This window comes from Podarcis erhardii (assembly GCF_964252035.2).
Source record: "Podarcis erhardii genome assembly, chromosome: 1".
Classification (NCBI taxonomy): Eukaryota; Metazoa; Chordata; class Lepidosauria; order Squamata; family Lacertidae; genus Podarcis; species Podarcis erhardii.
This window is the reverse complement of record NC_138497.1, coordinates 122,922,812-122,938,960: the sequence shown is the minus strand read 5'-3', so window position 1 is coordinate 122,938,960 and position 16,149 is coordinate 122,922,812. Positions and strand designations below refer to the sequence as shown.

Genomic DNA, 16,149 nt, shown 5'->3' with positions numbered 1-16,149 from the left:
CATTCCACAGATGGGGAGCCACTGCAGAGAAGGCCCCGTTCTCGTGTTACCACCCTCTGGACCTCTCGTGGAGGAGGTACACAAAAAGTAAAAATATTATGTTAGAAGGTCTTGCTTGCTGCCTTAACCATTATTACTGGCCTGACAAGATTTGGATTTTCTGTGCTTCCCCTAAGAAAAATGTAGTATCTGGGCTGGTGCGGCATGAGGACAAGAGAACCTCTGAGAAGAAGACTGGAAAAGAATAGGGAAAAGTGGTTCTTGCTCGCGCCATTTTACCTCGTGGAGGGTGAGATGCTTGCCATCTTTCCTTTTCGAGTCAAACCTGCCATATATTGCACTGAACTTCCTGATCTCCTCCTCTTTGTGAGGGTCCTCGTCGCTCATCTCAAAAATGTGGCCCACCATCTTGGCCAGCTTTTTGTTGATTTTCAGCAGTTCCTTCACTTCATTCAAGTCACTTTTGGGGAGGGTGGGAACCATGCGCTCGACGCACTCGGTGACCGAGAGGGCCGCCGCCGCGTCCAGGGTTTCCGTGTTTTCCTTTGGTGAGGCCGGAGAGCCGACGTCGGCTGGGGAAAGGCTGTGTTCGCTCTCTGTAGTGTGGTGGCCTTGCCATAGTCTCGTTTCGCTACCGCTCTGCAGCGACAAGTTCCCCACCCCGTCGGACTTGCCCGCACCGACGCTCTGAACGCAGGTGGCGGCGGCACATTTTGGAATCTTCAAGTGAGGCTCCCGGGTATTACTATTCCTTTCGTAACTATTGCATGAGATTCCCAACCAAGCAGGAGATCCTTCCGGTAACTTATATATTGGGATGCTACTGACCGGTAAGGAAGTAAGAGGCTGGTTAAAAAGGCCTGGGTTTGTCACCCAGTCTCTCAAAGCCTTCTGCAGTCTTCGGACGTGAAGAGGTTTGCTGGCCATGCCGACGAGTGCCATGATCTCCAGGAACTCCTCTTCCCCGGCTTCACACAACTGCTGGACGTCATCCCCTCCCTGTTGAATGAAGGCATCGAAGTAGAACAAGAGGTTGGCTTTCTGCAAGATTCGGTACAGCTGCAATTCTCCAAGGGTTCTGGGCAACGCTGTGGCCATGGTGGGTGGAGAGCCCTGCAAAAGAAGAAGTAGAATAAGGGTAACAAAATGAATGTCCACTTCCAGATCCCTTATCCAACCCTCGTTGGTTCTTGCAAAATGTCTGTGCTTTGGATGGCGAGGGAGGTTTGCTGGTGAACAAACTTATTACAGTGGTACCTCGGGTTAAGTACAGTGGTGCCTCGCAAGACGAAATCAATCTGTTCCGTGAGGCTCTTCGTATAGCGGTTTTTTCGTCTTGCAAAGCAAGCCCATTGACAGCTTAGCGGATTAGCGCTATTAGCAGTTTAGCGGCTTTTAGCGGATCAGCTGATAAGCGGCTTAGCGGCTTAGGAAAAGGGGGGGAAAGGGGGGGAAACCCGCAGGAACTCGCAAGACATTTCGTCTTGCGAAGCAAGCCCATAGGGAAATTCGTTTTGCGAAGCGCCTCCAAAACGGAAAACCCTTTCGTCTAGCGGGTTTTCCGTCTTGCGAGGCGTTCGTCTTGCGGGGCACCACTGTACTTAATTCGTTCTGGAGGTCTGTTCTTAACCTGAAACTGTTCTTAATCTGAAGCACCACTTTAGCTAATGGGGTCTCCTGCTACCTGAGGTTCCACTGTAGTTACAGGATCTTGCATGGTACAACAAAGAGAATACAGTGGTACCTCAGGTTACATATGCTTCAGGTTACATATGCTTCAGGATACAAACTCCACTAACCCAGAAATAGTGCTTCAGGTTAAGAACTTAGCTTCAGGATAAGAACAGAAATCGTGCTCTGGTGGCACGGCGGCAGCAGGAGGCCCCATTAGCTAAAGTGGTGCTTCAGGTTAAGAACAGTTTCAGGTTAAGAACGGACCTCCGGAACGAATTAAGTACTTAACCTGAGGTACCACTGTACTGGACCGGGACCTGGTTCAATGTTAAAAAACCCTAATCATCTTCAGTGTTTGAAATTAGCCAGGCGCCAGGCGCATTTTGCACCTGGCTATCGACCACGTGCAACCAAGTGAAGATGCCTAGGTGCGAGGATGGCGTCTGACATCACCATATGGAGGTTCATACCTATCTGCATAATCGGAATGAATTTCAGGAAGCAAAATGCCTTTTCTGTGCAAGCCTGAGCAGTCACCGTTAAGAAAAAGTGGTCAAAATAGGCCAATATGTATGTAGTATCTGGCCAAGTCAAATCGTAACAGGCCGCTTTCTGTGAAACATTAACATTTATTAATATTTACAATTTTAGATCCAGGTGGCAACAACAGACTGGTTCTGCCAGAAAAAGTATAAATGCCGCCCCCCCAAAATAGATACCCCTTTTGCAAACTAATGTTAAAAACAGGGAGCTGCTACATAAAATTATTAGTAAGTGTATTTGTATACAGAAAGTAAGTAAAATTGAGCTGCCTATTGTGAGGGTCTTCGATTACTTCTGAACTCTTGTTTCTCTCTCTCTCTCTCTCTCTCTCTCTCTCGCACGCACACGCAGGAAACCAAATGACACGTAACAACAGTTCTCTTACTGTCCCTGAATCAAGTGACTTTTCCTCTTTAAGATCTCCAAGTTCTTAACCTAATTCAAGGTTGTCAACTGCTCAGGCTGCACAGAAAAAAGCATCTTCGGCTCCAGAAATTCATTCTAACTGTGCAGATAAAATATAACTGATAGAATTCTACAGGATGTGGTGTTAGTGTGTGAAAACAAGCGAGATCCAATGATTCCCCCAGCCATGCCCTTCCAGACTGTGGAAATGTCAGGCGCCATCCTGGAGTCAGGTTGCAAGTGGTCGATAGCCAGGTGAAAAACGTGCCTAGCTGATTTCAAAACACTGATCAACAGTTACTTTGAACCACTTCAATTTAACTTAAGGGCTAGGGAGGCGGGTGGTGCTATGGGTTAAACCACAGAGCCTAGGACTTGCTGATCACAAGGTCGGCGGTTCGAATCCCCGCGATGGGGTGAGCTCCTGTTACTCGGTCCCAGCTCCTGCCAACCTAGCAGTTCGAAAGCATATCAAAGTGCAAGTAGATAAATAGGTACCACTCCGGCGGGAAGGTAAACGGCGTTTCCGTGCGCTGCTCTGGTTCGCCAGAAGCGGCTTAGTCATGCTGGCCACATGACCCGGAAGCTGTACACCGGCTCCCTCGGCCAATAAAGCGAGATGAGTGCCGCAACCCCAGAGTCGGCCACGACTGGACCTAATGGTCAGGGGTCCCTTTACCTTTACTGAAGGGCTATTCCTTTAACTTTTTGACCATTAAACTAAGGGTAGAGAATCTTATGTCCAAGTGATGAACGTGGCCCCGCTATCTGACTCGAGAACTCCCCGGAAACCGTATCCTTCATTAGCCCTGCCGCTTCACAACCCAAGTGTTTTTGCCTGGCTGAAATGTGTCCTTCGACTCAGGATAATGCTCCTTGCCTGTCCGGATGGAGAGAAGATGGACGTTTGAGAGAGTTTGTGTACAAGTAGCCCACTGTGCAAAGGTAAAATTAAAGATTTGTTGCTTCGCCCACGTGCAAAAGCACAAAGAGCTCTGGCTGATTCCCACACACAAAAGTAGTTGTGCTGCCTGTGAACTTTTGAATCAAAAAGAAAACTTTCTGAAGCAAGCACAGAATGTAAGTCAAACGGTTAAACCTGAATTTTTTAAAGACAAGGATGTATCTGTTAAGCTTCCAATAGTCTCCGGCTCCTACAGATCTCCAAAAATCACACAAGAAAACTAATGAAACTAATACATTAAATAAAAAAGACATGAACAAGTTAAATTAAGCCCATTTTCAGCTCATCACGGATACATTAACTGCCTATTTCTAAAAGCTACACCAGGGATGTCCTAACTTTTTTCAGAGGGCCAGATTTGATGAAGTGAACATGCATGAGGGCCGACCAAAGTTGATGGCCTTTTTTTAGGACTGAAGTTGTTGAGCTTTTTGTGGAATTTAAGTGGTTCAGCTTTTTTTTTATAATTTTACCCCAATAAATAAACTACCACAGGAGCAGGATTAAATATACCGGCAGGCCAGATTAGGCCCCCGGGCCAGACTTTGGACATGCCTGAGCTACACACTATATCTGACCAAGACAAATCATAACAGGCCGCTTTCAGTGAAACGTTAACATTTATTAATATTTACAATTTTAGATCAAGGTGGCAACAGAGTGGTTCTGCCATAAAAGGCATAACCCACTCCCAAGAGATGCCCTTTTGCAAACTAAAGCTAAAAATGGGGAGCTGGGGACTATCCACTGCTACATAAAATTATTACTAACTATATTTGTATATAGAAAGTAAGTAAAATCAAGCTGGATATTGTGAGGGTCTTCGATTACTTCTGAACTCTTGTTTCTGCGTGTGTGTGTATGTCTGCACATAGGAAACCAAATGACACTTAGCAACAGTTCTCTTAGGTGCTATGCAGATTCCACATTTGGTCTTGGGTTCTAGGGATAACCTGAAGCCCACATAGCACCTAAATGAGTCCCGTTTGGAGGTCTGCTACCTTTTCCCATAAGAACAGAAGAAAAGCTAGCTGATGGCCCATGTAGTCCTGCATCCCTTTCCCACAGTGGCCAACTAGAGATTGATGAGAAGCCAAGAAGGTGGGCCCAAGGGCAACAACACTCTCCCCACTTATGAGTCCCCCACTGCTTCCAGAAGTGGAGGCAGAACCTACCTGTTTTGGTTTGTACCTATTGATAACTTCACCCTCCTTGAATTTGTCCAACAGTCTTTTAGAGCCATCTAAGATGGTGATGTATGGAAGTGAGACCTGGACCATCAAGAAGGCTGATCGCTAAAGAATTGATGCTTTTGAATTATGGTGCTGGAAGAGGCTCAAGAGTCCCATGGACTGCAAGAAGATCAAACCTCTCCATTCTGAAGGAAATCAGCCCTGAGTGCTCACTGGAAGGACAGATCCTGAAGCTGAGGCTCCAATACTTTGGCCACCTCATGAGAAGAGAAGACTCCCTGGAAAAGACCCTGATGTTGGGAAAGATTGAGGGCACAAGAAGAAGGGTCGACAGAGGACGAGATGGTTGGACAGTGTTCTAGAAGCTACTAGCATGAGTTTGACCAAACTGTGGGACGCAGTGCAAGACAGGAGTGCCTGGTGTGCTCTGGTCCATGGGGTAACGAAGAGTTGGACATGACTAAACGACTAAACAACAACAAAAGATGGTGGCCACCACAACACACACATTTCACCTTAAGACTGTAAACAGAGGCAGACTCCAGGGATTCACCATCATCCAACCTTTTCTCCAAACACCCACCATCACTGAATATGGGTTGGGTCCAGATATACATGAGCTGTATGGGACTAGCAGAAGGTGACTTTCCCAACCCACCTGCCCAACACTTAGAAGAAATATGGGAAGGTGACTGGGGATCGGATATAAGAAAGTCTGCTTCTATCAGCCAGCTTTGCATGCTCATCTCTGAACTTTTCAACTTTAAATTTTTTTTGGTACACTGCCTCAGGTGTCCGGAACGGCAAAGTACTGTAGATCTATTTTAAATAAAAATTGACTCCCGTGGGAAAGTCTTAAAGTTTGTGCTTAGCTTCCCTACTGCAAAGAACGAAAATGTGAACGGTGCAATTCTATAGACGTCTGCTCAGAAGTTGGCCGCACTGTGCCTAGGCCTGACTCTATCATGACCCAAATTATTAATGTGCTAAACCCGAACCTGTTCACAAGCCCAAAGATCTGCACCTGTTGTTTTGGTCTCGCAAAGTATTAAGTCAGAATGGCGTTTCTCAAAGGGTGTGGCACGCCACACTGGTGTGGCAAGAGCGGACGGCAAGTGTGGCGGGAAAGTTCAAGAAGAATCAAAGAAACATTTAAACATATCAGTGCAGTATAGTATAGTGTATGTTTGTGTTTGTGTTTGTGTTTGTGTACACACACACACACACACACAAAAAAAAAAAGCTAGAAGCAGTATCCATGCTTCTCTTCAAGAGCACTGGCTATTCTTCTACAGTTCTCCATGGTCATGAATATATTGTGAATGGAGATTTTCAACTCTTGACAAGTATGAAATATGAAAAAAGAGAGAGAAAGGCTTCCTTGTGTTGATGAGATGAGATTCTGCTTGCCTCAAGTGCAAATGCAAATGAGATTAGCCGGCAAAAGCAAGCTCACACCTCTCATTGAGTTTGTAGACACACTTAAATGTATTTATGCAAGCGGCTCGCTTAGAATTATACGGTGGAAATGGTTCATGGCCTTATGTAGCTGCATTGTTTTATACTTTGTGGACGTCCCATGATCATATTATAAAGTAGCTGTGTTCTGTGTGGGGACTCTGGGGGTGCCAAGGCCATGCCACAGCACAGCTGACATTATTATGGGAACCAAATGCACTCCAGTGAGTGTCTCACAGTGGCTAGAATTCCCAACACACTAAGGAAAAACCAATGAAAAGTTTCCAAGATATGTCTCCCTGGATTCAATCGCACTTTTAAGCAAACCTAGGGAGGACGGCATTGCAAGTCTGCAAACGTCAGAATAGCTACTTTCAGGGTGGGGGAGCCCAGCTGCAATCAGTAAGCCTTACCTCTGAGTAAACACCAGTAGGATTGTCCAGTTTACATCCCTTAAGGAGTCTGTCACAATGCAATACTCTGAGCAACTTTAAACAACACTACTACCCTACCGGGCCTGAGCTTCCCCATATTTTTGGGCCTGGGTTTCATTTCATTACCACTCCATGCCCTCACGGAGGCCGATTGCTAGTCTTCCACTCAGTGTTAGAAACTCAGATATATAAAGCTAGGTGTCAAATGGCTCCTTAAACCAGGGTTACAGGTGCCAAAATGGAATGTCTAGTTGCCATTTAGGGGCCAGACAGCTCAAAGGTTGTGATTTTCGATAGGACGTTTTGGTTCCTGAAATTGGCCCCATTGTGCAGATTAAAATATCGCAGATCGAATTCTAAATGATGTGTTGCTAGTACAGTGGTACCTTGGTTCTCAAATGCCTTGGTACTCAAACAACTTGGAACCCAAACACTGCAAACCCGGGAAGTGTTCCGGTTTGCAAACTTTTTTCGGAAGCCGAACGTGCTCGGTTTTAAGTTTTACGCTTACGGTTTGAGTGCCACACTTCTGTTTTGAGTGTTATGCTGAGGTCTGTCTGTTTTGGGGGCTCTTTGTGTTTTTGTTTTTTGTGACTGTGTGAACCCAGTTTAGCTACTGATTGTGTGTCTGCAGTACATTGTTTATTGCTTTCATTTTATGGATCAATGGTCTCGTTAGATAGCAAAATTCATGTTAAATTGCTGTTTTAAGGGCTGTTTTTAAAAGTCTGGAACGGATTAATCCGTTTTGCATTACTTTTCATGGGAAAGAGCACCTTGGTGTTGGAATACTTTGGTTTTGGAACGGACTTCCGGAAGGGATTAAGTTTGAGAACCAAGGTACCACTGTATGTGAAAACAGGCATTACCTGAGGATTCCAAGGCATGCACCTCCAGATGTATGTAAGTGGCCTATAGCCAGGTGCAAAATGCGCCTGGCAAATATAAAACTCTGATTCCACTCATAACAAACACCTTTCCAGTGGAAAGTGCAGCACAAGACAGGAGGCGGCAAAGAACAGAGGAGCAATTCAAACTCAAGCTGCACATCAGTACGTACCTATAGTTTGCGTCCCACTTTTTTCCCTTGTCAATACAACAAGCTTCTCCTTTGCAAACAACATATTAATTAGGGTTGTACATGTATGGCCTAGCACGTTTCTGAGATCACCAAGGCCGCATGTGCTCCCATAACCACTTAGATCTGATCAAGGCCCAACAACAGCCGCACGGCGGCTAATCCAAATTCCAAGCGACAGGGCTCACGTGAAACCATGCACCAAGTGGAAATCCAAGATTTCACCCTGCCACCTGAGACTTAACAGGGAGGGAGGGAAGCAGATACTCCGGATGGAGCGTGGCCTGTCTGCAAATGGCTCCCGTGCACTAAAGAACAGTTCCTACAATCATGGTTCAAAATTAGCAGGGCACCAGGCGCATTTCGCACCTATGGATTCTCCATTTGCAAGCACCTCAAAAGGTCTGTGTGATGGTGCCATTGATGGTGGTCACCTGCAAGGGAAAATCTAGAGGTAACAGGTGGAGTTGGTGCTCCAGAGCAAAGTCTCTGCTGAAGAAATTACACGAGCTGCCCGAATCCAGCAGCCCCTTAACCTTGACTGGGTGCCCATTCGGGAGTTCTAGCACCACTTCTATGGCTATAGCTGCCTTGGGGGGGTCAGGCTGGGGCACTTCTACTGGTCGCTGGCCTGGCTGCTGCCCCTGCTGGTTGGCAGCCAGGCGTTGTCGTTTCCCTGCAGCTGCCCTTCCTCCCCCTTCTCATTGTGGCCTGCAGCCCCCACCATCCCCTGCCAGGCTTTTCGTTGTGGGCAGACCTTCGCAAAATGTCCCGGTCGTTGACAGAGGAAACACTTCTTGGTAGTTTTCCACTCCTTTCCCTCCCTTTTACGACCTTCACCAGAGTTTGAAACTTCGCGCGCATGCGCACGCCATCAATTTCCATCGGCTCCGCCGCCTGGGAATGCTCCCTCAGTATCTCAGGAATGCGGTTGTCATGGAAACGTTCCCCTCTTGTTTCCCGCTTCTCCTGAGCCCGCGCTTCCTGGCGTACGCCGATCGCCAGCACAGCCTTGGTGAGCTCATCCATCGACCGTGGCCAGGGGGCTCGGCACAACTCGTCTTTCACTTCGGGGGACAGACCCTCCTGAAACAACATTTGTATCGGTTCAGAGTCCAGATCCCACCCGAGCCGGTGGACTAACATCGCAAAACGCGACCAGTAGTTTCTGACGGACTGGCCCCCCTGCTTGCACCCCATCAGTTCCCGCCGAGTCACACTTTGCTCCACCTCGCTGGAGAACATCGCGTCCATTGCCTGGAAGAATTTCTTAAGGTCCTTCAAGGCATCATTTTGCGTCGCCATTAGGGGCCTGGTCCATTTGCGCGCCCCATCCTGCAGATGCCCCACAATGTAAGCCACCCTATCCCCGTCATCAGCAAAGTCATCTTTCTGCAGTTCCAAAGCGTACTGCACTTCCGTTCGGAAAGCATTGTAGTTTTGGGGCTTTCCACCAAACTTGTGTACCAGCCCCGGTACCTTCCTTGCGATGGGGGTGGTTCTGACCTGTGCATCCTGAGCCCGTCTCTCGTCCAGCCGCGCTGTCAGGGTAGCTACATGCGCCTCCAAGTCTCGGTTCCTCTCGACCAGACTCCGCACCGCAGCTTGTTGCTCCGTCTCTCCGGCTGTCCCTGTTTGGCTCATCGTTCTGCCTCTCCGGGGCTGTGCACAAACAACGTCAGTGACTTGACGGATTGCTGTGATGGTTCTAGGGGTTGCTCGTGCGTAAATCGGCGCCACACCTGGCTGGGTTGCCTGAGTGAACCTTTTCTGTCCGGACAGCCACTCGCCCGTGGCTGTCTCAATCGCTGGCAGAATCCGTCAGTGGGCGTTTCTTGAACTTCTTCCAGCAAAGAAGCTCTTTGATGCCTAGTCTCCGCCTACTCTCCCTGCGCGGAAGCCTTCTGCGCAAGGAGGGTGTGGGCAGCGGAGGACCCGTGCTCTCCCCGCTGGTCCCTGGCGAGGAGTCGTGGGACCGTCTCGCCGACTCCCCCATCTGCCCCCCTTCTCCACTGGTGTTATGCTGATTTCCTTCCCCAGAAGATGGGCTGCTTCTCCCCATCCCGGGACGCTCTCCGGAATCCCTTTGGAGCCCTCCCTCTCCCTCTGGCTCCGATGGCAGTTCCCTGACAGTCTGGGTGCCATTTTTTTTCACGTGGACGACACTCGAGGATTACTGAAAGCTATGTGCTTTGAAGCCTCAAAGTATATGTTAAGGATAAACAGTATGCTAAGGAGTCTAACAAGAAAGACTAGAGTGTTTTGAAATTTGAAGTACGGTGCCAATATTTTTATTGTAAACACCAAATTAAACATGTATTAACCATTTCTGCTAAAAATGTGATCCTAACAATGTGTCACTTATGTGAACTGTGTACAGTGGTACCTCAGGTTAAGTACTTAATTCGTTCCGGAGGTCCGTACTTAACCTGAAACTGTTCTTGACCTGAAGCACCACTTTAGCTAATGGGGCTTCCTGCTGCTGCCACGCTGCCAGAGCCAGATTTCTGTTTTTATCCTGAAGCAAAGTTCTTAACCTGAAGCACTATTTCTGGGTTAGCGGAGTCTGTAACCTTAAGCGCCTGTAACCTGAAGCGTATGTAACCTGAGGTACCACTGTACTAGTTCATGCCTATCAAAATAATAAATAAAAAATTTTGCCGACCCCCTCCCCATGGCAACTAGATATTCTGTTTTGTCACCCACAACCCAGGTCACAGGAGCCATTTGGCTCTTAGCTTTTCTATCTCACTTTCAAACACTGCATACAATGCATGTTGTTGTTGTTGTTGTTGTTGTTGTTGTTGTTGTTGTTGTTGTTGTTGTTGTTGTTGTTGTTCAACGGCCACAGCTTCACAGATCAAAAGGCATGGGTCGAATTCTGGGTATCATCTCTGGGGCAATGCCGGTCAATAGAAGCTAAAGACATATTTAGCTGTGAGTCGTCCACCATCAAATTATTAACTGGCACATGTGAATAAGCGGCTGTTCAGATATTTCCCTTTCAGCACCTACAGGTCTGCACGTATGAACATGCAACCAGCCTCAAGAGGCTTTTAAAATTCCCTCAACAAGCTTTAAGCTGTCTGAGGAGTTGAAGCCAGATCTGATGACAGGGAAACTGAATGATAAACTACATATGTTGAATCCTCTCACTGAATCATCAGGATGAGTGCAGCCTAAACTTTGAAAGTTGTAAAAACCTTCTGGTAGAAACAGTGATACCGGGGGGAAGCGTGTGAGAGAGAAAATTTTCAATACATTTTCAATATTTTGATCTTTCAAGTAGGGTCTGGAGTGATGGGGGAAAACACCAGACACCTTTTATAACCAGGGATTATTCGCCATTTTCCCCCTAAGTACACGTCTTCCCTTTCCTGCTTCTGTTTTGTGCTATTTCTTAAATAATTGTTGCTATTCGGTTTTATGCTGGTAGTCTGGGAAGTAAATGGCAGGCTGAACTTCATAGCAGGGTTTTAATCCCCTAAATAAAAAATAAGTTACTAAGGCCAGTTACTAAGAATTGGGGGGGGGGGGACATTTTTCTAAATGGGATTGGAAAGGGAGTAGCAAGAAAGAAAGACTTTGTTTTCCACAGCACCAGATGAGTTTGCATCCTTAATAACAAAAGCACAGTGCTGCTAAGACTGCAATCCTAACACCAATTACCTTGGAGTAAGCCCCACTGAACTAAATAGGATTTACTGGCAAGCAGGCATGGTTATGGTCACACTTGTAAAGCCAATTGTTTTAACTTACAATTACAAGATGTGATACTGTATGTGGCAGGCATTAGAGGAACTGCCTGGGGAATGCTACAGAAATGCTAAGAAGTGTGGAATTACTGTACAGTAGTTGTTTTAACTATCAAACAAACGACGGGCCAGAAATCTTCAACATCTCCCTATCCAAGTCAACATCTTGGGATGACCAACTTTTAAAATAGAAATTCCTGCCCAGAGCAGAAGATGGAAATTGCAGATTTTCTGTGAAGGTTACAGAGAGGAGGCGTTTCTGCTGCTGCGAATGTTGTTCATGTAGGCCTGTTCATGTAGGCGAAGCAGGATAAGAGGAGAAGTCAAGAAAGTGTGGGCTGTGAGGGTGGGCTTAGCATGCATTAACCAGTTCCTTCCCAGGCTGTCTGCAGGCTGCCTTGGTAGCAAAGGCAACTGGGAACGAACATGCTGTATGGAACCGAGCAATCAAAATTTCACAGTCAATCTCTGGGCACGCTGCGCAGAGGGGAACCAGCAAAGACCCAAATTGTCACCTTTTAAGGCACACTCTGTGCCCTCACAAAACACCCCTCCTTGCCCCAGTTAAGGCTGAATTGAAACAGCAAGCCTTGCTGTATTTTTTTCAGCAGCGATACTCTGGCATTATGGGGTGTTTTCACACGAGACTCCCACCCGTATCTGTAATACAAATGGTTTTCAATGCCCCCCCCTCCATTTTAAGTTCTCTTTCTGTCTCTCTTCACGAGGCTAAGGAGCGCTCCCATTCAGCGAAAGTTAAATGGCAAGGAATGAAAAGCAAAAATAAATATAAAAAATGATCTAGTAACAGAGGCGCCAGCTTCTCGTGCACATCTTCAGATACAGTTAAAGTGGGTTGTATGCAACAGAAGGTTAATTCAGGAGTTGGTGCAGCGCATCTTTTTAGGTTTTGAGTGTCAGCAATTGCTTCCTGGCCCCCGCCACAAAAGAGAGAAAGGAAATCCCAGGCTTGAGAACTGGGTTGCAGTAGCACAGAGCTCAAAAGCTAGCAATAGTGAGAATTCTATAGGTACAGAGGACTGCCTATATTAAGACAGAATGGGGTGGGGTGAGAGGTAACATCTCTCGCCATTCCCAGTGCCACTGGGCACATGTTTAGATCTCTCACTTGCAAGAAAAGCAATAGAATACATTCTAAAACGATCTCTTCAGACATTCCAGAGGTGGGCATAAGTTCAGACCGGGATCTGCTAGTGGACCTCTGGGTTATTTTATGTAGGTCAGCAAGGGACTTCTGGCTTCCAGTCATTAACAAAATGGAAGCAACCCAAATGAGAGTGTGTTTGTGACCCGCCTCCCTACTCATTATAATGCTGAAATCATGAAACCTAAGGGACTGGGAGACACCAGGATCGGATTTGGTGTGGAAGGAATGTGAGCTCAGTTCCTGGGCTTGTTAATTCTTTCATTCTAAATGTACGGATCTCAGGGGTTTCTAGAAAAAACAAAGTACATCCTGAAAGCCTGCCCACCCACTAGACTTTCCAAAAGATTTCTTCAGAAACGACTGAACGAAGATTTGTGCAGCTCACAGAATCACTGTATCTTCCACAACACTCGATTTATTTTGAAAGGCTCTGCATCTTTCTGAAGCCTAGCATTCCAGTACGAAACATTAGAAGATGGCTATTTCTTTTTTAGCAAGCAGGGCTTAAATAAACAACTTTATCAGTGACATCTTGACGCTAAACTCTGTTTGCTCTGATGTAAGTCCATTCTAGTTTGATGCAAATTATATATATGGTTTACTGCCTTCCTTGATGAAATGATAAAATCAACAGGGCTTCTTTCCAAATTCAGGATGAGGGTGCTAACAATACAAAACCCAATATTTTCCCAAACAACCAGCTATTTAGAAATTATTATTTTTTTGCTAACTAAACAAAAAGGATGGTGTTTGTTTTCTTTCCCAAACTAGCATTTCTTTCAAAATATGCAATCAGTTCTGCTCCCCTACCAAAATGGCATTTAAGATCTACTGATGATTTATTAAGGATCTCTACCTTAAATTTATTATGTTCTGTTTTGACAATCCACCAGCTTTTCAGTACAGTATTATGTTTTGGTAGTAGAATATCTTCAGCATTCTGCCCCCCCACCACCACCACCTCGGAGGTAGCTGAATTATTAAGCTACAAAGAAAAACAGTCTCTCATCAAAGTTGGTAAATAAACCTAAGTCCTTTATTAAAACAAATTGTTGCTTTCAGTAAAATAATTTGGATCACCTACCTACGCTTTCAAAACCCTACAAAGTGCATCATTCTTTTGAGGGGGCGGCAGAAAGAATCAGGAATCCTCCCATTCAAAAATATTAAGCTGACTTTAGTTTACAACTAGGGTGTGTTTGTGCAAAAACAAACCAAAAAAAAAAAAAAAACACACCCAAAACCACACATCATGTACAGTATTTCCACACACATGGGAGTATGCCCGCAGACAAATGAAGGGAAGCTGTTAAAATATATTTGCTGGAGGGCAAATATCGTGAGGACAAGTGTCTAAGAGGGACAAGGAGCAACCTCTAAAAAAAAAAAGTCTCAAAAATCTGTAGCATAATAAATTTCCCCAGCACTTAAAAAAAGTTCACAGACGTAGAGAAAACATAGTAAAAAAAAAAATCCCACCCAATGTAGTGTTTGGATTTGCACTCCATCCCCCAAACTTTTAAGCGAAGACAATACATGGACGTTTCAGTACTTTCCTCCCACGCCCTCACCCTTTTCTGCTCTGGATTTCTCTGGGAATCATCCACACTCCGCCTACATATACACGAATCCGCCCTCTCCTTCCGGCAATCTGCAGCAGCAGAATGAATTGTACCAAGCAGCAGCTAAGAAAACACCCTGCGGGACAGGGCAGAAACTTCTCCTATTTTCCCTTTATCCCATTCGTCCCATCAGCCTCAAGGCAGCATGGCCAAAGGTCAAGTAGTGTGATGTGATGTGGGGGAACCTGGATACCTCCAGATGTGGTTGGGGACTCCACCCCTGCCTCAGTTTCTCCCAGTTACACCCCCCCCACTTTACCACCATCGCAGCCTCAGAGCGCCAGCGAGCCTGAATCAGAACTTGCAGCAGAAGCCTCGCGCGCAGCTCGCATTCTTAAGATATTCTCCTACCGCACCAACACGCGGAGGCCTCACACTCGCATTCACACGTGCGTTTTTGACGCGCGATGTTGACTTCTCGACGAGGCAAGTTTCAGCCGCTGAAAAGCCAAGCCGGGGGGGAAATGCCTCCCGAATCGCGAGCAAGGAAAAAATAATAATAATATCCATTGCGGTCTCTCCAGAAAGGCTTTTTTTTGTGTGTGGGTTAGAAGGGGCGCGGGAGAAAACTTAGGTCCTGCATTGGAGAGGGGGCTGGGGACTGGATGACCCTCGGGGATCCCTTTCCAACTCTGCAAAAGCTGCAGCCTTCAACCCGAAGAGCGGATCCCATGCCAAAGATCTCGCTTTGCCGGGAAGCCAAGGCGCGCCCCTCTTTGAAGAGAACTCGACGGCAGGCAACCTGTTCGCCAGGCGCCAACATTTCGCAGCCCCGTCTCTCCATACGCTTCCTCGGGAGCCAGGCAAAAGAGAGAAAGGATCCCCGCGATCGCGCCCGCACAGCCCCTCGCGCGTCTCTCTCTCTCCCCCCCCCCCCGGTCCTGCGCGCGATCCAGTGCCCACGAGGGTCCCCGACTTACTTCTTCCTCGCAGGACGCTGCTGCCGCTGCCTGCCCGGCTCTTCCCTTCTCCCGGCGGGCGCGAAGTTATGGCCAGGGTCGCCTGCGGCCGGCCTCGTCCTTCTCCTTCTGCTGCTGCTGCTGCTGCCGCCTTCCCATGGGTGGGCGAGCTGCCTCCCGCCCCCTCGGCCCAGCTCTGCCCGGCAGCCCCGCGACAACCCAGCACTGGCGGCGGCGGCGGCGGCGGCAGGGCTGCAGGGAGGCACCGGCGGCGGCGGCGGCGGCAGCAGCCTCGCCTTGCCTCCACCTCCTCCTCCTCCTCCTCCACCGCCGCCTCCTCCTGGCCTTCCCGCCCGCGCGCACATCCAGCGCCCCCCTCCCGCGCCGCCGCCGCCGCCGTCACGTGGGGAGATTCCGCCCGCCCGCCCGCCGATGAGCCTGCGCCGGGCCCACCTGCCACGCGAGGCCGCGTGACGCAGAGCGCGGAGGGAGGAGGGGGGGGGGCGGAACGACACGGCGGCGGCGAAGGAGAGAGGAAGGAATGATGGGACGGAGGAGCGCCCGGCCCGGCCCGGCCCGGCCCGGCGGCGGCGAAAGGGAAGAAGCGAGGAGCGCGGAAGGGGAAGGAGGCGCCTCCTCGCTCGCGCCCGCTGCGCTGCTCGCGGGGCAAAGCTTTAGTCGTCGGAAGGGAAAGGGAGGCTCGCTGGGAGGTTGGAAAGCTCTCCTTTTCTTTCTTTCTTTCTTTCTTTCTTTCTTTCTTTCTTTCTTTCTTTCTTTCCTTCCTTCTTCCCCTCTTTCCCTCTCCCCCTTTCTCTTTCTCTCCCTCTTCCCCTTTCTTTCTTTCTCTCTCTTTCGCTTTTCCTCTTTCTCTTTCTCTCGTTCTTTCTCTAACTCTTTCTCTTTTTCTCTTTCTTTTCCCTCTTTCTCTCCCTCTTTCCCTTTCTTTTTCTCTTTTC

The 16,149-nt window shown here is 47.8% G+C and overlaps 1 protein-coding gene across 1 annotated transcript in view; it reads right to left on the bottom strand.

Annotated features, from left to right (window-relative positions):
- The window catches only part of NAB1 (NGFI-A binding protein 1), a 48,836-nt gene extending 33,451 nt beyond the window's left edge, over nt 1–15,385 (bottom strand). Inside the window, exons 1-2 of the mRNA XM_081838356.1 lie at nt 15,215–15,385; nt 280–1,113 (exon numbers count right to left, since the gene is read on the bottom strand). Coding sequence (XP_081694482.1) covers nt 280–1,098 — 819 coding nt within the window. The 5' untranslated portion in view covers nt 1,099–1,113; nt 15,215–15,385. The remainder of the gene's footprint in view (nt 1–279; nt 1,114–15,214) is intronic.
- Nucleotides 15,386–16,149: the final 764 nt, after the last annotated feature.